General features: G+C 38.1%; 2 protein-coding genes across 4 annotated transcripts; both read right to left on the bottom strand.

Annotated features, from left to right (window-relative positions):
* Window positions 1-12: 12 nt before the first annotated feature.
* LOC121408896 (spermatogenesis-associated protein 22-like) lies at window positions 13-6,558 on the bottom strand. Of its 2 annotated transcripts, none has more exons than XM_041600601.1 (6): window positions 6,314-6,558; window positions 3,901-4,081; window positions 3,128-3,407; window positions 2,736-2,886; window positions 2,312-2,412; window positions 13-374 (listed from the first exon to the last, which is right to left on the bottom strand). In XM_041600601.1, exons 1-6 carry the CDS (start codon window positions 6,345-6,347, stop codon window positions 180-182), a joined length of 942 nt encoding a protein of 313 aa, XP_041456535.1. In that variant the 5' UTR covers window positions 6,348-6,558; the 3' UTR covers window positions 13-179. The 2 variants fall into 2 exon arrangements, with proteins under 2 accessions (XP_041456535.1, XP_041456536.1); XM_041600602.1 differs by having other exon boundaries at window positions 3,128-3,398.
* Window positions 6,559-7,425: 867 nt separating this feature from the next.
* On the bottom strand, window positions 7,426-16,513 carry LOC121408895. Of its 2 annotated transcripts, none has more exons than XR_005969097.1 (2): window positions 8,299-16,513; window positions 7,426-7,532 (listed from the first exon to the last, which is right to left on the bottom strand). XR_005969097.1 is itself a non-coding variant. In XM_041600599.1 (2 exons), exon 2 carries the CDS (start codon window positions 15,407-15,409, stop codon window positions 9,893-9,895), a length of 5,517 nt encoding a protein of 1,838 aa, XP_041456533.1. In that variant the 5' UTR covers window positions 15,410-15,549; window positions 16,316-16,513; the 3' UTR covers window positions 8,209-9,892. The 2 variants fall into 2 exon arrangements, 1 of the variants encoding a protein (XP_041456533.1); XM_041600599.1 differs by lacking the exon at window positions 7,426-7,532 and having other exon boundaries at window positions 8,209-15,549; window positions 16,316-16,513.
* Window positions 16,514-24,282: the final 7,769 nt, after the last annotated feature.

Here is a 24,282-nt window from a genome sequence, read left to right as displayed (position 1 = left end):
AAGAACCATTTATCAGGGCAAAGCATTAGTATGAAAACCATCTAGATCGGAGCCCGAATGAACAAGATTTTACACCGACACTGTGTTGCAAAAGTATGATTCAAATCTCTGTCTACAATGTAGCAACCCATAATGAAGTGATTATGGTGAAAGGGTTTTATAAGATTTTAATGAATCATTTATGGCTCTACACCTGTGGCAGATAGCCTCTGTCTGACTCCCCTGTCGCATGCAGCAACAGCACTTCTCATAATCTTCTGTTCAGAGAGTGTTGCAGGACGGACGGACACACACCGAAAGATGCCCTCTTTGGGCAGTATGTTCCCAACAGTACGAAGGCATTGGCCTCTAGTCAGCGATCCTAGTGGACGGTCCTATAGATACAAACATAAGAGATGATTTCTCATGATGTTCATAATGTTCAAGAGTACTGTTTATAAACTAATTGATAGAAATGTTGCATCTGAAATACCAGACAAAATTTCATAACTGCAAGATACATTCAAGGTCTTATATCCATTATCATTGCAAGGTTATTTTTTTTTCAGGAAATATCCCTTTTAGTTGGGCCTGCATCTAGTTTTATCTGCAATATCTACCATGATAAATACATGTTTACATGTCTTTCAGGTTGAAACACATTGAAATTTCCAATACACAAATAATCAAATATATTAACTAAAGCCTACTATAACAAATAATATTAGCACTTCAATATATCTTTATGGGCTTGGAGTTAGACTTGGAACAAAATTCTAGTATTAATGAATATTCAAAATGATAATTCAATCTCTTTTCATCAATATCTATTTTCAATTATGATTTCACATTTTTGCAAGGATTATTATTTTCTGACAGCTTGCATTATATTGCTTTATTAAGACACCAAGAAACTTCCTTCTTTATAGTCAACTTGTAAGAACCTCAGGCAATATGAGATTTATCAATGTTCTGCAAAAAATTTGAAAATGAAAAATCCTTCAATACAACAACGTACATGTAGAGGTATACTGTACCATAATGTTTTCAATTGGGGAAATTTGCAAAAATCCTGAATAACACAACCTTCTACACCTAATCTTTTGGAACTGCCAGGTTTAAGGCTCACAGAGGTGACACAATTTTAATCCTAATTCTTCCTGAAATAGGAACAATGACTTGGGCATCTTTTATACAACAAAATTCCAAAAAATGGCTTGGTTTTATACCCTTTCAAGGATTTATTTTGCATATATATATACATGTATATATATATATATATATATACAGTGCGTCCCAGAATAAACGAAACCGAGATTTAGCGATCATTTATCATAACTTAATCATAAATAGAATAGACAAATGACCTACCAATTTAAAGCTTAGAATCTCCTCTTTCATCTGATATTACTTAGGTTATTTCCTATTCACGCATGAGTGATCAAAAACAATTTGAAGAAAGGATACCAAAAACTCATTTGGAGGGGGGTATCTGGTTTTCAAAAGGAAAACCACATTTTTGAAAAATTCAATATCTGCTCTTTAATTTGGTACCTCAATTACAGAAAATGGTCAAGAAATAAAAAAGTTCTGGTCATTTAAAATAAGGCTTGTATTTCCATAATTTCATGAGATAAATGTGTTTTCACCGGTTTCCCACAGAAGCTTTCGCATGGTGAACAATAGATTTAATGCATGGCTGATCGTCAACAAAACGGAGTGTCGAGTGAGTTTGAAAGCCAGCCTGGAGAACCTCTTCATTTTATGAAATTATTGAAATTCAAGCCTTATTTCAAATGACCAGAACTTTGTTATTTCTTGACCATTTTCTGTAATTTAGGTATCAAATTAAAGAGGAGATATTGAACTTTTCAAAAATGTGGTTTTCTTTTTGAAACCCAGATACCCCCCGCCAAATGAGTTTTTGATATCCTTTCTTCAAATTGTCTTTGCTCACTCATGCGTGAATAAGAAATAATCTAAGTAATGTTAGATGAAAGATGAGATTCTAAGCTTTAAATTGGTAGGTCATTTGTCTATTTTATTTATGATTAAGTAATGTTAAATGATCGCTAAATCTCGGTTTCGTTTTTTCTGGGACGCACTGTATACAGTTAAAATCATTTTCAATGTGCTCTAACTATCAAATGATATGTTTACACCTACATGTAAAAGCTTTAACATCATAAACATACATAATCTTAAAGTTTCTTTCCTGTTTTGTTAATACATGTAGATAAAGTTAAAAGTTATTGCAAGTAAAAATCAACCTCTATCACACACTGTAAGAATTGGGTGAATGAAATTTTAATGTCACTTAAATTTAACTCACTGTCTCATAGAAGATACACAGAAGGGTATGATTGCCATCTTTCAATGTGAATTTCTTTGCCAGTCCTGTTTCATTGGAACACACTGCTGAGTTTAGGATGCCTGAAATGAAAAAAGGTGGATTGATAATCTTCATATTATATTCTCGAAAAAAGTTTTCTTCAGTAGCTTTCAAATTCATTTTACTGTTCATAACTTCGTGAATAAGGTTGTCACTAAAGATTTTTTTCCTTAAAATGGTATCAAAGCAGATCACATCTGATGTATCAATGTTTTATTTAATTGAACATGTACATATATCTATTTTTATCATTTTCACACATGAAGCTGGAATAAATGAAATGCTGGTGATTATTCTCGAGGGAAGTTGACATACTCCTCTCCAAGGTAGTACATATGTCATTAGTATCAAAGATTTAACATACCAAACAGTTCAAAGAAGAGTAGTCCTTGGATGTCTCTGGATGATGTCCAGTACCTGAGCTCTTCGATGGACACAGTCAACATCTTCATAGATTTATCTACAGAGTTTCCTGCACTATCTGGGTTCCTCATCTCCCAAGCTGCAGTGCCAGGCTGTGTATCAAAGCATTCAAGATTTTCAAGTTTTTTAACATTCATCCAGGTGTTTTTTTATCATTTGATTTTAATAAATCTGGGAGAACAAATTTTGGAACTGAAGTGGCTAACCTGGGTAAAATATGATATTATTATTATCATTCGTAGTGTTACATATTATCACTAGTCTTATCATTTTTACCCCAATTTGTACTGATCAAAAGATACTTATCAAAGGAGGGGAGAAACCTAGGCATACCTGTGTTTGCCTTTGAGGCATCAGTGATGTAGATGGCATTCTGAACGGAGATGGGGCACTTCCCCTTAAACTGCCTCTGGCTGTGTGACTTTGTGAAAGATCAGGCCTCTGCCTTGGTGAGGCAGCAACCACTTGGCTCTTTGTTGCCTTGCTTGTACCAGGTTGGTGTGCGGGTGACTGGTGCATTGTGGGTGGGAGCATAGCCTGCTGATACATCCCAGGCTGATGCACTGAAGTATATGGTGCTCTTTGGGGTTCTTGAACGCTATAACTGTTGTTTCTATTCATTGAAAAAGGGTAAAGCGTACTTTATTTATGATCTTTATGTCATCGATATTTATGTAAGGACATTATACTCTCAAGTGAATACATTCAGAGTCCTCTAAAGCTCCTCTGTCTATGAGCAGACTGTATATGAATGACTTAACAAAGGTTGGCAGAGGCCAATCAAAATCACTGATGCATGTGTATCTCATTCAACTTGCCACTTATCAATCAGAATATTTGTGCAAAAGTATACAATTAAAATATTAAGATAGATCACCAATTTCCATTTCATCACATTCTTGTTGCCAATAACCTCAGCTGGATCCATAAACATAACCTTAGCTACACTCAAACCAATGTCACAACAACACTTTCAAAGTATTCTAAAACTTCCATTTTAATTGTCAATCTCAAGAAGAAACCCTTGCTATGAATGTCTAAAACCTTAGCTACTTCCCTAATTATGGCAACATTTTCACACATGTCAAAAATCATTAACTACGTACCTGTGAGCATATGGAATTTGACTTGATTGTGGAGATGGAGATGCTGATGGTCTACTAGACTTCGCTGCAGAGGGCTCACCATAATTTTGCTGCCAAGGTTGCAATGGTCGCTTAATGTTAGTGGATTGGTTCTGGTTGCCTTGGTTTGTGTTTGGCTGGTTCCTTGGCTGATAGGGTACAGCTTAAAATAGAATTTGCACAAATTTGTAAAATCAAACATAACAGTAGTGCAATAACATTTTTTTACTAAAATTAATGTACTAAATGTCTGTTTGGAGTAATACCAATAATCCACAAACACTACTGACTTTCAAAGTTTGTTCAAAATCAATAAACACAATCTTCTACTCTTAATAATCTTTATTTTTTCAATTTTTTGAACAAACTATTTCTATATCTTCAGTAGATTTCAACATCAGATAATAACTTGACAATGAAGTATAATCTGATGAGTCTGAACTGTTTACATGGAGGGGCTGCATCAAAACCATCAACGAGATTTAGATTATTCTGATTGAATTCCTAAAAACATAAACTCAATCTTGTCAAAATACCATGAGTCATTGTGTAAGAATTATCTACAATGTAATCTCAAAATGCAAGTGGTTCATGGATCACTGTAATAGTCATAATATCCACAATAAAATTTTGTTCATATACCTGTATGAGTACAACTGATTAATCTTCAACACTTAAAACAAATCTACTTTTCCATCCCCCCAGGATACTTTCACATCTTCATTAGACTTCAACATCATACATTACTCAACAGTAACCAATAACTTGAGGAAGCTTAACTTAAATATTTCAAGAGGGGCTTATTGAAAACACCCAACAAATCAAGTTGGAATCATCTAAACAGCAATAGTGGGAAAGGAGTACATGAACCTTCTTTTGTATATACTCTAAATGTATTCTTTTGTGCAGAGGGTGTGAACCTCAATAATAAATTTCGAAGGTAAAGGTAAAGAACTACATGTAAGACTATATTAATTTCAGGTAAGATCAAATGTATCATTTATCACTGCCATTTTGAAGCATGATCACTCAAATATCAATCTCCTATTTTCAAGATCTTCACATCTTTCACTTTTCACAGAATGGCTTACATATTCCATAGATTTATATAGTCAAAGTCAGGGTTAAACTCACACATCACAGCCACACTCAGCCCTTTAATTGATAAGGTAGCAATTTGAAGACGTTATTAAGTTGCAAAAAAATAACAGTATAGTCAAAGTCCTACAATGTACAGACAACAACTGGAAAAAAATGCTATTGGGAACATATATCGGGTGTATAATTTTCCCCCTCAGATTTCCAGGGGGGTAATTTTTAAGACATTTTTGTCTGACCCATGAAGCCAATGCTCTTGATATTGTTCTGATGTTCATATTAGTTCTGATCTTCTTCTACCCTCAATGCTTGTTAGTTTCCTCTCTTTTTTCAGAGAGTAGTTTAACATCTTGGGTAGATTTCAACATCCTACTTCAGCTGTCATTTGGAAAACAAAAACCCAAATTGATTTGGGTGTGTGAAAAGGCTTAACAAAACTACCAATAGCTGAAATCTTACAGACAGCAAAGCACAGCCTTCAATAATAGAATCTGGGATATTTTTTAATAACTCAGGTATAGTCGGGGGTATTTAATGTTTTATTTCCATTCATCAGAGCCATAAATCACAGTCCAATATATCTATTTCATAGTCTTATACTGATCCCTTTTAACTTTTCAATAGATTTGTACTTCTTTTCTTCAATTTACACCAGATTCATAGTATTACATCTTCAGTAGATGTGTACATACTAGTACACTAAATGGTTGTGTTGTATCTGACACAGCCAAGACTGACACTAGCACTTTTATGTACCGTACTTCAGTCATACAAAGGATAGTATCTGACACAGCCGAGTGACACTAGCACTTTTTATGTACTTCAGTCATACAAAAGATGGTATCTGACACAGCCAAGACTGACACTAACACTTTTTATGTACTTCAGTCATACAAAGGATAGTATCTGACACAGCCAAGATCGACACTAGCACTTTTATGTACCGTACTTCAGTCATACAAAGGATAGTATCTGACACAGCCAAGACTGACACTAACACTTTTTATGTACTTCAGTCATACAAAGGATAGTATCTGACACAGCCAATATCGACACTAGCACTTTTATGTACAGACTTCAGTCATACAAAGGATAGTATCTGACACAGCCAAGACTGACACTAGCACTTTTTATGTACTTCAGTCATACAAAGGATGGTATCTGGCAAACTTGTGAGCTTTTTTGCATTATGCTACAATATCAGTGAATATTGAGCAAGCATTATTACTGTTATTACCAAAGGTTAGTTTTCACTCTTGTAGGAAATCAGTTGATTAAAAGGATGAAATGTACTTACAAGTTGCCTTTGGATTATCTAAAGCTGCATTCATTCTCTGATTGGAAGGTTTCGTGCCCTGCCAAGTAGCTGTTCTTCCATCACATAATGGCTGCTGGGGCAAACTATGGTCCTGCCAACCACTGTTTCCCCTATTATGGCCTGCAGGTTGTAGGCTGTGGTTGTAGCCTCCTAAGGTCTGCTGACTGTATGGTTCAGGGCGTGGTGTACCATCTAGAATAGAAAATTCAAATCCATTTCTGACACTATGGCAACTAGAACTTATGTCATTCTGTCTACAAACAAAGCCTAGAACTCTTTATGGGACACTGATAAACTGACACAATTCTGTATACAGTTGAGGCCATAGGTTTACACACAACCGTGGACTTCTGTAAAATTTGTTTGCTCGCAAAACATTGTAAAAATTTACTATATCTTCAAAAATATAAATACTACCATGACAAATTTGGTATCAAATAAAAGAGCATATTAAGCTTGTTCACGTGATTGAGATGCCATTGGGATTAAAGTATAATTTGGGTGGAATTATTTTCGAAGAAAAAAAAATATTTGTGCCAAATGTTTTCTACTGTTTGTTATTCCAAACATCATTTCATAGAATAAATGTCAAATCTATGATATATATTACATATAACTATCATGTCACCACTGAAAAAAAGGTGTAAACTGAAATTTTTGTGTTGAGAACTAGCACAAATATGAAATGTTTTTGTCAAGTTTTTATTTTTAATTTATCTAAATCTGAAGAGTTTGGGGGGGAAAACGACACCTAAATATTATTCAGCTCCTGATGACAAAGCAATGTGATGAAGGGACATGACATACTCATATATTTGATATCAAATATGTCATGATAGCGCAAATATTATATAAGATACAGTAAATTTTATGTTTGTCAAGTGTCAACTTTTTTTTGAGTTTCCTGGGTGTATGTAAACTTCAGGCCTTAACTGTATGGGATATATATTTTCTTTAAGCCCATCTTTCTAGTGGAGTATGAGGACTTAGTGTCATTTCAACCAAGATATATGTAGATAGATCTCTTTTGAGTATGCTGTCAATTACGTGACAAAACTGAAAGCTCATGACAATTTGATAACTATTGGGGATAGACCGTGACTACACCGATGATAAATAATCAATCATGACACAGGTTGTATTGGCCCAGTATGAGACCACGCTAACAGCACATCTGTACATATCAGCACGGTTCAATCTGTAATTGAACAAAAAACAAACAAACAACCAATCAATATTGGAATACTTGAACACATCTGCATATTCATACAATGTTACAATTATAATACTTGTCTGTCTAGCTGGTCTCAATTAATAAAAATTCATATCTGAATATGAACTGATTAGTTTGACTTTGAGTATTATGTCATACATCAAGGTAACTTCTAAACTATAAACTCTGAATCCAAAAGACATTACTTGAAACATGCGATTATCTTCTTTCCTATCGTTAGCTGTAAAGTATCTAAATCGGTAAACTCAATGCTCTCAAGCATTCAAAACCAAGTCATAAATCTATTTTTATCTCATCCAAAAAGCTTGTAAAACTTATCTTTTATTTATCTAGGTATACTGTCATAGATACCTGAAATTCCTTGAAATTACTCAACTTATTCATGTACATCACTATTCTTCATTAAGTACTTAATAAACACATATGTGGTCCTTTATATCAATATTTTCAAACACCATAATAACCAAACTGTAATCAAAAGCCCTATTACGGCTCACATGTATAAATCCAATTAGTCCAAAAGACGTAACTAATTCCGGTCACTAAATTTGCACGTGACGGCCCTATGGCTATGCAATACTAAACTGTATTACTCGTGCAACAAAACTTCTCTCGATACATTTCTTTCTCATCAATTTTTACCCTTTAACATCAACATAATTAATAAATCTTATCACCTATCATCATACAACATATTATTAAGGGAATAACTTCATAATTGTCTACTTACAACGTTGGGCTCATCAAAAACAATCAATTTATCATCATAAACTTTCGGTCATCCGACCATTTCAAAACACGGAAAATCAGTTGCATGCCTAGAAAAAACGCCCTCAAACATCCATTACGAGCCATTCTCCTGGAACCTCGTCTATGACGACATTTCTAGTACTTTCACTCTAAGGACTTTCTAAAGAAAACTTTTTATCATTAACATCCCGGCCCCTTAAATGTGAGCCAACAGCAAACATTTATAAAAATACATATCATAAACAAAATTATCCAAAAATGGATACACATGTCCCTTTAAGCATATAAGTCATTTATATGGAATAAACTTAACTGTCATCAAATCATCTGTTAGGTACCTTTGTTTCAATTATCTTACATTATCTTTTCTAATCAAACTACTCCCACAACTTTAATCTTTTCAACATATCAAACATAAATGTGCTAAAATTCCTATCAAATATTCTAATACATATTCAATGATATATGTGTAAAACGAATCCACATGTCCAACTCTAATATATGAAATATAAAGAATGAAAATTTTACAATAAATCCTGAAGAGTACATTTCACTGAGTGTCTACACCTGAAATCCATTATCAACCAATTATTCTTTCGTTACTGTAAATGTCTCGCAACTAGCTGTGTGGTAAAATGATAAAGGCTTCCAAATTCCAAATCTTTCATATGTATGACTGTACTTAAAGCAATAAACAAGAAGTTATCAACACACTGTTACAATTCAAATAACATGCATATTTATATACAGAGAAGAGTCTACTAGTGGAGCTCTCTGGGACACAGAAATCTGTTCGACATTGAAGGATTTTGATTTTGAAAAAAGAGCAATTAGCGCCTAACTAGCCTGAAAATAGCACCAACTAGGTCACTGGACCTGATGAAGAACACAAGTAAACTCCACAGCAGTCTGCATCATTTCTCGTGAATGCAGCTATACATACAATTACAATCTTTGCACAAAAATATATCTGTTTGAATACTTTGAAACTCAAAAGAAAAAATGTCCTTGAACCTTCAAGATATAATACTGAATTTTCAATAAATATCACATATTTGGTGAAATGTGTTCCAAAAACATGTTAAAAAATAATTTTGATCTCTTTTTCCATTTTGCCAAAACAAATGAAAATTTCTTAAGCATCATAACATGCAAATTTGCCATCAAAAATATTTCTTATAATCCACCGATAACAGGCACACCAGCAGAGACCTGTTCTGCAATGAAAAACAAACATCTTAATAATGAGATTCATTTCATATTACACAGAATTACATAATGATAAAAATCTCACGCATATGCATTAAATGTTGAAAGATCCAACAATGTTATCATTGTTAAGAACCGTCCTAAAGAGTCCATTCTCGTTGTGGATCTGAGCTTGTTATGCGATGAAATAATAGTCCTTTCAAAATATATTCATCAAGATTGAATATGTCATTCCAAGAGAAAACAATGATGAGCTTTCTTACGAATAGTCTATCCTCCTGACTTTGTAAAATGCAATCTCAAAGTAGTCTTTTAGCGTCCATTAAATCATGCATCATATCGCTCAAACTATAATAGGGTCTATCTTATTGCTTTTGTTCTGTAGATTCAATTAGACAAAGTTTGTGTACGGGTCTAACCAGTGTAGTTGATTTGGTCTTTAACTTTGCCGTCCTAACTAAACCGTCTCTACCAGGAAATGTTTCTGTTATCCTACCCATTAACCATTGATTCCTCGGCAATCCGTCCATGATGAGCACAATGTCCCCTACAGCTATATTTCTCGATGGCGTACCCCACTTCTCTCGCTGTTGGAGGGCAGGCAGATATTCGCGAATCCACCTACGCCAAAAGACGTCGGCTAAATACTGTATCTGACGCCATCTTCTTTGACTATAGAGATCTCTCTTCTCACTCACGTTGAAGGGGAGGACATTGCTCTGCCGCAGAAGCAAGAGATGGTTAGGTGTTAGTGGTTCTAGGTCCCTGCAATCATCAGAGACCACAGTGAGAGGACGTCCGTTGATCACTGCTTCTACCAGACACATCAGAGTACACAAGCCCTCATCAGAGAGAGCCTGCTGTTTCAGTAAAGCGTTCAACACCTTGCGAACAGTTCTGATCTGTCTCTCCCACGAGCCCCCCATGTGCGAAGCACTTGGAGGATTGAACTTCCAGTCTATACCTTTCTGCAATAGATGATCCTGGATCTTCTGTTGATTCCAGGATCGGATACCATCACGTAGTTCTCGATCGGCTCCAACAAAGTTCGTCCCGTTGTCGCTTCTGATAACCTCTGGTTGACCTCGACGTGCTATGAACCGTTGAAGTCCATTTATGAATGAGTCCGTTTCCAAAGAGTGCAATATTTCAATATGTACTGCACGTACTACCAAACAGGTAAAAATGCAGCCATAACGCTTGACACGAGACCTTCCTTGCTTGACCATGAACGGACCAAAACAATCAACACCAACATGGGTAAATGGTGGTTTCTCTGTTTGCACTCTGTCACTTGGTAGATCAGCCATCTTTTGTGTGGTTGGAGTTGCTGACATCCGCTTGCACACCACACAGTCTCTAAGAGCTTGTCTAACGGCTACTCTTCCACTTATTACCCAGTACTGTCTCCTAAGTAATGAGAGCACATGTTCTCGTCCTGAGTGACCCGACATCAGATGATATTTCCTTATGATCAGTCTCACAACATGGTGCATCTTGGGAAGAATGATGGGATGTTTGGTCTTATCCTCGACTGATGCATATTGAAGCCGTCCACCTACATGAATAAGACCATCATCAAATACCTTTGGGTCCAGCTTGAAAAGAGAGCTAGATTTCTTTACTCTGGATACCTGTCCTTGTTTCTCTCCTTCATTTCTTACATGTTTCTGCAATACTTCCAGTTCTTCAGGAAAGCTCTGATGCTGGATATACTTCAGAATTGCTTGTTCTGCATCTCTCAAGTCACTCACTGTAAGAAGCTTCTCACAGTCAAATGTTTTCTTCTGTGCTTTACTCTGCAAATACTTCCCAAACTGTAAGATCCTAGCTACTGCCTTCTTCAGCCTGTACCACTCCGAGAAGTAGTTCAACAGTTTGTCAGTAGCTGCCAGTGGTACTTCATCTCTAGTTTCGGCAGTGAAGGACTTAACAGTCTTTACTTCTGGATCACTGTCTGATATATCATCTGAGTCTGGATCTTGGCTCCTTTCCTCTTCAGACAGCAGTATGAATTCTGGTCCATGAATCCATCTTTGGCTAGCTACCAGATCTCGTGCACTCATGCCTCTGCTTACATCATCAGCTGGATTCTCCTTGCTGTTGACATGGTGCCACTGCTTCACATCACTGACAGAGTGAATCACTGACAATCTATTGGCAACAAAGGTGTGAAATCGTTTGTCCTCATTCTTGATGTATGCCAATACAATCATGCTGTCAGTCCAAAACACAGAGTCCTTCAGTGGTAGACCCAGTTCTCTCCTTACCAAGACATCAGCCTTCACCGCAACAGTAGCAGCCATCAGCTCCAGGCGAGGTATGGTAGTCCTTTTTAGAGGAGCGAGGTGAGATTTGGCAAAGACAAGGCTGCTGCAGACTTGTCCATCAGAATTCTTGGCTACCAGGTAAGTGACTGCTCCATAGGCATCTTCGGAGGCATCAGCGAAATGATGTAGCTGATACTCAATCACGGCACCGTAGCTCGTGGGAATCATACATCTTGGCACATTGAAGTGTTCTACCTCAGGAAGTTGTTTTACCCACTGTTGCCAAATCTCCTGTTCAACTTCTGGAATTGGGTCATCCCATCCTAACTTCATTGTGGTCAGTCTTTGCATCAGATGCTTAGCTTTCAAGATGAAGGGACTCAAGAAGCCAAGCGGGTCATAAATGCTTGACACAATGCTAAGCAATCCCCTTCTTGTCAGAGGTTTGTCCTTTATTGATGTCTTGTACTCAAGACAGTCGTCCTGTACATCCCAGTTGATACCCAAGGCTCTCTCAACTGGAAGTGGTTCCCTGTTTAAGTCTAAGCCCTTGACTTGCTTAGCCCTCTCTTCCTCTGGGATAGATTGAAGAACCTTGGTTCGATTGCTAATCCACTTAGTAAGTCTAAAGCCTCCCTTCTGCAACAGGCTCCTCAACTCAGTAGCTATTCTAATTGCAGCATCTTCATCAGGTACAGCCACCAAGCAATCATCCACGTAGAAATTATGCTTCACAATTCTTGCGACATCTGGGCTGAATTCAGTTTCAAAGTCCTCAGCTGTCCTGCGGAGAGCATAGCTGCATACACTCGGACTCCAGGTTCCCCCGAACAAGTGAACACACATTCGGTAGGTTAGGGGGTTTTCTTTCATGTTACCTCTTGGCCACCATAGGAATCTCAGAACATCTCGGTCTATGGCAGGCACTCGTACTTGATGGAACATGGCTTCGACATCTGCCATCAAGGCCACAGGAGCTGATCGAAACCTCAACAATACCCCGATCAGCTTGTTGGTAAGATCTGGTCCCTGGTAGACTACCTTGTTCAGTGACAAGCCTTTCCATTCAGCCGCACAGTCGAAAACAATCCTTACTTTCCCAGGCTTCTGCGGATGGAATACTGCATGGTGTGGCAAATACCATTCACATTGGTTCTTATTTACCTCTTGTTCATTGACCTCTTCAGCATAACCTTTTTCCAAGAGATCTGTTATGCCGTCTGCATACTTCTGGAGGAGGCCATCACTTTGGTTAAGCTTTCTTCCTAGGCTTTCCAGTCTCCTCTGAGCTAACCAACGATTATTCTGGAGATTGGGAGGTCTCTTTTTGAAGGGGATAGGAAGCTGGTAGTGGCCGCCTTCTGTGCAGATGCCTTGCTCCCATTCTGCCAAAGCCTTCACATCATTTCTAGACATTCCCCTCTCATCCTTCAGCGGATCAGCAGTCTCCAGCCTCCAGAATTTCTCTAACTGTTTCTCAAGACACAGATCTCCTTCGACGAAGGTGCTTGTGGCATATATTTCCTTTTCCTTTTTCTCTGTGGTGTTCAGAGGACCATGGAGCGTCCATCCGAGACAAGTCCTTATTGCGTACGGTCCCTCTTTTCCTTTTCTGATCTCTAAAGGCAACAAGGCTTCAGGCACGTCTTGGCCGATTATCAGACCCACTTCCTCCTCGGTTGCCATAGGGATGTTAATACCTTTAAGGTGGGTCAATCCTTTAATCTCTTCATACTTGGCCATGTGAATGCCCTTGACGTTGATACTGTCCTTCGTATAAACACATGGCAGCTTCACCCTTTTACTGTCGTCTCCAGTATCCACTACAAGACTTACAGCTTCAGTGTGGACAACACTTTCTTTCCTCTCAAGAGTTGTTAGCAGGAGCTTCTCCTTTACGCCTTTAACTCCTAGGCGCCTCACTAGACTCGTCAAACAGAACGTGCTTGTAGAACCGGAGTCAAGTAGTGCATATGTCTTCAGCACTTGTTTGCCGCCTTTCGCTCGTACTCTCACAGGCACTATTGGTAGCACACTCCTCCTGCCGGCCCCTGTGGAATTGCAAGACGCCTCGACTTCTACACTGTTATTCTGTGCATCACCCTCTGAATTTTGGTTACCAGATGATTCTGATGTATGTAAGAGCTTATTGTGCTTTCGAGAGCAGCCTTCCACGGAGCAAGTCTTCTTGCTTTTGCAAGCTCCAGTCATGTGACCTGGTCTTAAGCAGTTAAAGCACAGTCCTTTCTTTCTTGCGAGCCGAAGGCGGTCTTTGGGCATCAAGTCTTTGAACTGCTTGCAGTCCCACAGCTTGTGGTCACCTTTACACTCGAAACAACCTGGTTCTGCATCCTTGGAACTTGATGAAGTTGAAAAGGAGCCCTTGGGTTTCCCACCACTAGTAAATTTTCGTTGATCACTCTTGGAAGACATAAGGCCACCGTAGACCGGGTCGTTGATCTCTTGTGCAGCTTCTTGCACGAAGTACATCATGTCCTCGAAGCCCGGGACCCTGTTCTGACGACGAAGCACTCCGACTCTATTAAGCCATTTTCCTTTTAGATGATAAGGCAGTCGTTCAGCAATCGGTAGAAGCACCTTTTGAGGTGAGAGTTCATGCTCAAACCCCATGGCCTGAAAGGACATCAAGCATACACTCATATCATCTGCCAGAGCTCTCAGTGCATTTCTGTCTTGAGGGCCTATGCTCTTCCCATTCGTTATCTTCTTCACCCAGGCCTCTGTTATGATGACTGGGTTACCATAACGCTCCTGTAAAAGATGCTTCGCTGTGGAATATCCCTGCATGGTAGGCATTAACAGGCAAGGACTCAGTAATCTCTTAGGTTCTCCCTTACAGTAATGGAGCAATCTCGTCAACTTTGTCCTATCTTCCACTGGTGTGGCATCCACACTATCTTCGAAGCTACGCCAAAACTCCCAAAATTTCAATGGATCTCCTTCATAACAAGTCAGTTCAGCTTTAGGGAGTTGCATAGCTTCAAGGAGATGTTGTTGCTGCTTCTGACTTTGCCTCATCAGATTGATGAGATCTGAATTCTCATTCCTGGACTGATTCACTAGTATCTTATCACCTTTACCCTTGTTAGTCCAAGAAGAGTCACTCGCTTCAACAGGCTTTGAGGTTGTAGTGTGAACAGCTGCCTCTGCTGAGCTAGCGACTGCTGTCTCTGAAGACGTGGGAACAGTGTTCTGTGGAGTTTTCATTGCCATATTATCTGCGGGGTATGGCAAGGTTACATCCTCTTTCTCAGGAGAGCTGACTCCAAACTTATTGGCTTCAAAGTCCAAGTAAATGCGTTCTTCTGCTTCTGCCATCCGCAGCTTGGTTTTCATAGACAGTCTCAACTTACGCTGCGTAAGTCGAAATTCTTCAAGTTCTAGATCTTGTCGTTCCTCCATTGCAGCTGCTTCAGCTGCCAATGCTGCTTTGCGGGCCATCACTCTTAGCTTAGCTGATGAAGCAGCACTTGTGTGGCTTCCACACTGACTTGCAGAGTCTCCAGGCTGAACATCCTGGTCATCTTCCTGCCTCATTTCTCTAACAGTGGATGACTCACCAGCATCTCGAGGTTGACCTGCATCACTCATCCTGATGATCGTTATTGAACTTGATGTTGGGGATAGACCGTGACTACACCGATGATAAATAATCAATCATGACACAGGTTGTATTGGCCCAGTATGAGACCACGCTAACAGCACATCTGTACATATCAGCACGGTTCAATCTGTAATTGAACAAAAAACAAACAAACAACCAATCAATATTGGAATACTTGAACACATCTGCATATTCATACAATGTTACAATTATAATACTTGTCTGTCTAGCTGGTCTCAATTAATAAAAATTCATATCTGAATATGAACTGATTAGTTTGACTTTGAGTATTCTGTCATACATCAAGGTAACTTCTAAACTATAAACTCTGAATCCAAAAGACATTACTTGAAACATGCGATTATCTTCTTTCCTATCGTTAGCTGTAAAGTATCTAAATCGGTAAACTCAATGCTCTCAAGCATTCAAAACCAAGTCATAAATCTATTTTTATCTCATCCAAAAAGCTTGTAAAACTTATCTTTTATTTATCTAGGTATACTGTCATAGATACCTGAAATTCCTTGAAATTACTCAACTTATTCATGTACATCACTATTCTTCATTAAGTACTTAATAAACACATATGTGGTCCTTTATATCAATATTTTCAAACACCATAATAACCAAACTGTAATCAAAAGCCCTATTACGGCTCACATGTATAAATCCAATTAGTCCAAAAGACGTAACTAATTCCGGTCACTAAATTTGCACGTGACGGCCCTATGGCTATGCAATACTAAACTGTATTACTCGTGCAACAAAACTTCTCTCGATACATTTCTTTCTCATCAATTTTTACCCTTTAACATCAACATAATTAATAAATCTTATCACCTATCATCATACAACATATTATTAAGGGAATAACTTCATAATTGTCTACTTACAACGTTGGGCTCATCAAAAACAATCAATTTATCATCATAAACTTTCGGTCATCCGACCATTTCAAAACACGGAAAATCAGTTGCATGCCTAGAAAAAACGCCCTCAAACATCCATTACGAGCCATTCTCCTGGAACCTCGTCTATGACGACATTTCTAGTACTTTCACTCTAAGGACTTTCTAAAGAAAACTTTTTATCATTAACAATAACAATCAGACAGTCAACACCAGTCAAAAAATGACTGGCTACTTGCATCCAACTGGTATACATGATGTCATTAAATCTAGAATAGCTTAGAACTGCAAATATTTGATCAAACCTGGTTACTTTAAATAATCTTTGTAAAGGGGAACCTTGTAATGTTGGCCTTTTGTAGGCATTTTGTATATTAACTTTTCAGTCAGTATATTTTAATTTGAGACTAGACCTAGGATTAGTGGCTCAATCTCTATCACATTTTGTATTTTTCCCCACGGGAGATTATTATGGGGAAAAATTAGAATGCATTTGAAAGCTTGTTTGAGCATATATATTACCATTTAGAACCATTTTTGGTACTAGCTCTAACTATGGCCTACCTGTAAAACCTGTAGTATTCTGCAAGCCTTGGCCTGGGAAAGCGTAAAGTGCCTGTCGGGGTCTCTTTCTCTTGTTGAAGATGGGAATTATGTTTTGCTCAAACGGACTCTGCATTATCTTTTTTGTCAATGTCCAGTCTTGTTAAGAACTGTCTTTACAACAATCCCTCCCCCTGGCCTGGGACTGGGTTACTCTTAAATTTTCTGTGAAATAAAAACAAATTTCGAATGTATTAATTTTGTAATGTAGCCAGGTCTAACGCGTTAGGCCCAGATTACTAGCCTAGAGAAGGCAATACGGCCTGGGGCCCCCATCATACATTACTCGTAAACAGCGAATTTTCTCGCCCTAAACAAGTATACTTTTTTTTACTAAGTCTAACGTTAGGCCTAGTACTAGGGCTAACGTTAGATTGAACGACATATTAAGTTACAAAGTTAGAGTGATGTAGATCTATGTTGTTACTTGTTAGTGTTAGACTGCTGGTAGACCAAAAGCTTCGGTCTCTGTGATTTTGGTTGTTCAGCTGAACTCCGTTGGCTTCAGTCACCAAATACAGAGACCGAAGGTCTAGCGCGATCTGTACAGGGGACTCAATGGCCATAAGCCCATATGTTTAATTATGTACTTAAGATCGGATAAAACGGGGAAGTGAATTTGCGCGACAGCCGAGGTAAGTCACTGTTTTTGTTCCTTTTTTTATTTTTCTCCGTTTTTTGGCAATTAATGCCAAGAGGGAATATTAATTTGCATTTTGGTCGCAATAATCTTCAATTTTTTTATTCATTAAAGAATAAAGTCAAGACAAAAATTGAAGAGCCCCGACCGGGGGATTTTGCATTGCAAGTCCCCTAATGGTGGCTGCACGATAGCAAGCCGTCTGTGTACGAGGAGAAATAAAAAAAGTTCCTCGAAGCAGACGGCTGCCAGAATCAGGGTACTAATGGATAATTCGTTTTTCATACCCGTTCAGCGTACAGCGAAAACGGAAAATCAGTACGTGGTTCGGTCTTTGAAAACAAAAAACGAAATCACAGCGTGAAAACCCGTGCTGTGATTTCGTTTTTGTTGCTCAAAAACAGAATATTGAAATCAGAAATGTTTTCGGCTCTCTCTGATTTCTCATTTTATATTTGTGTTTTTATGTATCAAAAACGAAACCAGAACACGATTTTCGCTCTGTGACTTGTGTTTTCATGCATCAAAAACAAAATCAGAACACGCTCTCCGCTCCGTGATTCCGTTTGTAAAAACGAAAACAGCGAAGACGAGATCAGAGACTCCCTTTTCCAGTCCCTGCAACGTGATTTCGTTTTTCGTACAACCTCCAACCTACAGGCATATTAAAGAGCGCCCTCCAGGAGGTGAGGCAAGTTTCAATGGAGGTTTTAATAAACTGTACCGCACATATTATGTTGAAGCCAGTTTAAAAGGAGGTGAGGCAAGTTTCAATGGAGGTTTTTATAACTGTACTCTAAATTATGTTGAAGCCAATTTAAATGGAGGTGAGGCAGGTTTCAATGGAGCTCAGTTTTTTAAAAAGAATAAACTGTACCACACATTATGATGAAGCCACTTTAAAAGGAGGTGAGGCAAGTTTCAATGGAGATTTTTATAACTGTACTCTAAATTATGGTGAAACCAATTTTAAAGGTGAGGCAAGTTTTAAAGGAAGTTCTTTCTAACCGTACTCCAAATTATGGTGTAGCCAAGTTAAAAGGAGCTAGGTGAAGCAAGTTCCAATGGAGTTTGTTATAACTGTACTACAAATGATGGTGAAGCCAATTTAAAAGGAGGTGAGGCAAGTTTCAATGGAGGTTTTTAAAAAGAATATATTGTACTGCACATGATGGTGAATCCAGTTTAAATGGAGGTGAGGCAGGTTTCAATGGAGGTTTTTAAAAAGAAAAAACTGTAACGGTATTATGGTGAAACCAATTTTAAAGGAGGTGAGGCAAGTTTTAAAGGAAGTTTTTTATAACCGTACTCCAAATTATGGTGTAGCCAATTTAAAAGGAGGTGAGGAAAGTTCCAATGAAGTTTTTCATAACTGTACTACAAATGATGGTGAAGCCAATTGAAAAGGAGGTGAGGAAAGTTTCAATGTGTAGGTTTCTTAAAAGGAATAAACTGTACCACACATTATGGTGCAGACAGTTTAAAAGGAGGTGAGGCAAGTTTCAATGGAGGTTTTTTAAAAAGAATAAACTGTACCACACAAATTCTGTTGAAGCCAGTTTTAAAGGAGGTGAGGCAAGTTTCAATGGAGGTTTTTATAATTGTACTCTAAATTATGGTGAAGCCAATTTAAATGGAGGTGAGGCAGGTTTCAATGGAGCTCAGTTTTTTAAAAAGAATCAACTGTACCACACATTATGCTGAAGCCACTTTAAAAGGAGGTGAGGCAAGTTTCAATGGAGATTTTTATAACTGTACTCTAAATTATGGTGAAACCAATTTTAAAGGAGGTGAGGCAAGTTTTAAAGGAAGTTCTTTCTAACCGTACTCCAAATTATGGTGTAGTCAAGTTAAAAGGAGGTGAGGCAAGTTCCAATGGAGTTTGTTATAACTGTACTACAAATGATGGTGAAGCCAATTTAAAAGGAGGTGAGGCAAGTTTCAATGGAGGTTTTTAAAAAGAATATATTGTACTGCACATGATGGTGAATCCAGTTTAAATGGAGGTGAGGCAGGTTTCAATGGAGGTTTTTAAAAAGAAAAAACTGTACCGGTATATTATGGTGAAACCAATTTTAAAGGAGGTGAGGCAAGTTTCAATGGAGGTTTTTTAAAAAGAATAAACAGTACCACACAAATTCTGTTGAAGCCAATTTAAATGGAGGTGAGGCAGGTTTCAATGGAGCTCAGTTTTTTAAAAAGAATAAACTGTACCACACATTATGGTGAAGCCACTTTAAAAGGAGGTGAGGCAAGTTTCAATGGAGATTTTTATAACTGTACTCTAAATTATGGTGTAGCCAAGTTAAAAGGAGGTGAGGCAAGTTTCAATGGAGGTTTTTTAAAAAGAATAAACTGTACCACACATTATGGTGAAGCCAGTTTGAAAGGAGGTGAGGCAAGTTTCAATGGAGGTTTTTTAAAAAGAATAAACTGTACCACACATTATGGTGAAGCCAGTTTAAAAGGAGGTGAGGCAAGTTTCAATGGAGGTTTTTTAAAAAGAATAAACTGTACCACACAAATTCTGTTGAAGCCAGTTTTAAAGGAGGTGAGGCAAGTTTCAATGGAGGTTTTTATAATTGTACTCTAAATTATGGTGAAGCCGATTTAAATGGAGGTGAGGCAGGTTTCAATGGAGCTCAGTTTTTCAAAAGAATAAGCTGTACCACACATTATGGTGAAGCCACTTTAAAAGGAGGTGAGGCAGGTTTCAATGGAGGTTTTTTAAAAAGAACAAATTATGGTGTAGCCAATTTAAAAGGAGGTGAGGCAAGTTTCAATGGAGGTTTTTATAACTGTACTCTAAATTATGTTGAAGCCAATTTAAAAGGAGGTGAGGCAATTTCAATGGAGGTTTTCTTTTAATAGAATTAAATGTATTACACATTATGGTGAAGCCAGTTTAAATGAAGGCGAGGCAAGTTTCAATTAATGGAGGTTTTTTAAAAAGAATAAACTGTACCGGTATTATGGTGAAACCAATTTTAAAGGAGGTGAGGCAAGTTTTAAAGGAAGTTTTTTATAACCTTACTACAAATGATGGTGAAGCCAATTGAAAAGGAGGTGAGGCAAGTTTCAATGTAGGTTTTTGAAAAGAATAATTTATGGTGAAGCCAGTTTGAAAGGAGGTGAGGCAAGTTTCAATGGAGATTTTTAAAAAGAAAAAACTGTACTGGTATTATTTAAAGGAGGTGAGGCAAGTTTTAAAGGAAGTTCTTTATAACCGTACTCCAAATTATGGTGAAGCCAATTTAGAAGGAGGTGAGGCAAGTTTCAATGGACACACTTGAAAAAGCCATCTTGTAGCTTCTTGTCAACTTCTTGATTCACAATCACGCACGTGGTAGTATAAAAAAATGCCTGCACTGTATGTACTGACTCGATGCAAGCGCTGCGTTCACGTGTATAATTATCGTGAAGGGTGCTCTTTAATATTGCCTGTAGCTCATACAAAAAAAACAAATCATGGTGCAGAAAGTGGAACCTCCATTGAAACTTGCCTCACCTCCTTTTAAACTGTCTGCACCATAATGTGTGGTACAGTTTATTCCTTTTAAGAAACGTACATTGAAACTTTCCTCACCTCCTTTTCAATTGGCTTCACACTCATGTGTAGTACAGTTATAAAAAAAACTCCATTGGCACTTGCCTCACCTCCTTTTAAATTGGCTACACCATAATTTGGAGTACGGTTATAAAAAACTTCCTTTAAAACTTGCCTCACCTCCATTCAAATTGGCTTCACCATAATTTAGAGTATGTTATAAAAACCTCCATTGAAACTTGCCTCGCCTCCATTTAAACTGGTGCCGCTTCACCATAATGTGTAGTACAGTTTATTCGAAAAAACCTCCATTGAAACTTGCCTCACCTCCATTCAAACTGGCTTCACCATAATGTGTGGTACAGTTTATTCTTTTTAAAAACCTCCATTGAAACTTTCCTCACCTCTTTTCAAACTGGCTTTACCATAATGTGTGGTACAGTTTATTCTTTTTAAAAAACCTCCATTGAAACTTGCCTCACCTCCTTTTAAACTGGCTTCACCATAATGTGTGGTACAGTTTATTCTTTTTAAAAAAACCTCCATTGAAACTTGCCTCACCTCCTTTCAAACTGGCTTCACCATAATGTGTGGTACAGTTTATTCTTTTTAAAAAACCTCCATTGAAACTTGCCTCACCTCCTTTCAAACTGGCTTCACCATAATGTGTGGTACATGCAGTTTATTCTTTTTAAAAAACCTCCATTGAAACTTGCCTCACCTCCTTTCAAACTGGCTTCACCATAATTTGTGGTACATGCAGTTTATTCTTTTTAAAAAACCTCCATTGAAACTTGCCTCACCTCCTTTTAAACTGGCTTCACCATAATGTGTGGTACAGTTTATTCTTTTTAAAAAACCTCCATTGAAACTTGCCTCACCTCCTTTCAAACTGGCTTCACCATAATGTGTGGTACAGTTTATTCTTTTTAAAAAACCTCCATTGAAACTTGCCTCACCTCCTTTCAAACTGGCTTCACCATAATGTGTGGTACATGCAGTTTATTCTTTTTAAAAAACCTCCATTGAAACTTGCCTCACCTCCATTCAAATTGGCTTCACCATAATTTAGAGTATGTTATAAAAACCTCCATTGAAACTTGCCTCGCCTCCATTTAAACTGGTGCCGCTTCACCATAATGTGTAGTACAGTTTATTCGAAAAAACCTCCATTGAAACCTGCCTCACCTCCATTTAAATTGGCTTTACCATAATTTAGAGTACTGTTATAAAAACCTCCATTGAAACTTGCCTAGCTCACCATCTTTTAAACTAGCTGGCTTCACTATAATGTGTAGTAGGCCTACATAGTTTATTATTTTGAAAAAAAACCTCCATTGAAACTTGCCTCACCTCCTTTTAAACTGGCTTCACCATAATGTGTGGTACAGTTGATTCTTTTTAAATAACTGAGCTTCATTGAAACCTGCATGCCTCACCTCCATTTAAATTGGCTTCAACATAATTTAGAGTACAGTTATAAAAACCTCCATTGAAACTTGCCTCACCTCCTTTTAAACTGGCTTCAACATAATATGTGTGGTACAGTTTATTAAAATCTCCATTGAAACTTGCCTCACCTCCTGGAGGGCGCTCTTTAATATGCCTGTAGGTTGTACGAAAAACGAAATCACGTTGCAGGGACTGGAAAAGGGAGTCTCTGATCTCGTCTTCGCTGCTTTCGTTTTTACAAACGGAATCACGGAGCGGAGAGCGTGTTCTGGTTTTGTTTTTGATACATAAAAACACAAATATAAAATGAGAAATCAGAGAGAGCCCAAAACATTTCTGATTTCCTATTCTGTTTTTGATCAACAAAAACGAAATCACAGCACGGGTTTTCACGCTGTGATTTCGTTTTTTGTTTTCAAAGACCGAACCACGTACTGATTTTCCGTTTTCGCTGTACGCTGAACGGGTATGAAAAACGAATTATCCATTAGTACCCTGATTTGCCAGCTGTCTAGTCTCTAGTCTGCTGGTTACTGCGGCAGCCCGAACACGTACACTGTCTGAAGACGTGTCGGGGTCCCCGGGGCAAGTCTGCTGGCAGCTGTCTGTTTTTAATTTTAGTTTTTAACGTTTTTATTTTTTTTAATTTCTCCTCGTACAGTGGAGCCAACGGAGTTCAGCGGAACAACCAACAAAACAGAGACCGAAGCGAAGCTTTAGTTTTGGTCTAGCCTAGCCTCGGGCTAGGCTAGGGGACTAGGGCCCGGGGCTAGCCTAACGTTAGGCCGGGGAACTCGACACGTCTTTAGACGGTACCGTACCGTACCGTACCGGTTCCTTACTTAGGCTTTACCGGCGTAGGCTCTAACAGTAAAATAGGCCTACTCACTGTATACTATAGCTCAGCTGTTACAATGCTCCCTAAATTGTAGTTTGTACAGCGCCTGATTATTGACAAATCATAGATCTAGACTATACCGTAATATAAAACAAGTTAGAATCATGTGGTAAATCAGAAAATAAATAAGAAAAACTAACATCAACGACAACATGAACACATTTCTCGACGACTCGTCTCGCGACGTCCATTGTCTGCGTTAATTTGGCGTCCTCTACGTCGAAAATAAGGCATTTTAGCAATTACTTCACAGACGCTTTTTATAACGCTGATAATCATTTGTCGAAAGCCCTTCATAAAAAAGCCCCGAACAAAGCAGCCTCTGTCAAAATCGGCGAATCAAAACAACAGTCGACCTGCTGGACTCTCGACAATCGACATAATTGCAATTCTTTGTTCGGTCTGAATCAGGGTAGTGGTACTATGCTTTCGTAGTGGAAGGACGCATCGGAGCGGAGCTCTGACCACCCATTGCCTAATACATACTAATTGATTTCAGCATCAACTAGCTATGCTATCACATACTCAACGCCCTAACACCCGGCAGGCCTCGGCCAAGCACACGGCCAGTGGGCCATTGGAAAAAGATACCTCCCCTACGAATGCCATGCCATCGAATGCCGATCTTCAAAGGGATATTTCAAACTTCTCGAATAAGACTTTAGAAAAGCTTGACAGCATTACTAGAGAAATTCAATCTATGAATCGTCGTTTGAACGATGTAGAAGCTACCGTTGAACTGAACTCCGCTAAAATCATCGAGGTCGAAAATGCCATTCCTACCAAAATCGCCCCTCTACTAGAAGAAATTT

This window comes from Lytechinus variegatus, chromosome 2 (genome assembly GCF_018143015.1).
Source record: "Lytechinus variegatus isolate NC3 chromosome 2, Lvar_3.0, whole genome shotgun sequence".
Classification (NCBI taxonomy): domain Eukaryota; kingdom Metazoa; phylum Echinodermata; class Echinoidea; order Temnopleuroida; family Toxopneustidae; genus Lytechinus; species Lytechinus variegatus.
The sequence above is the reverse complement of the archived record's forward strand: the minus strand, read 5'-3'. Positions and strand labels throughout refer to the sequence as shown.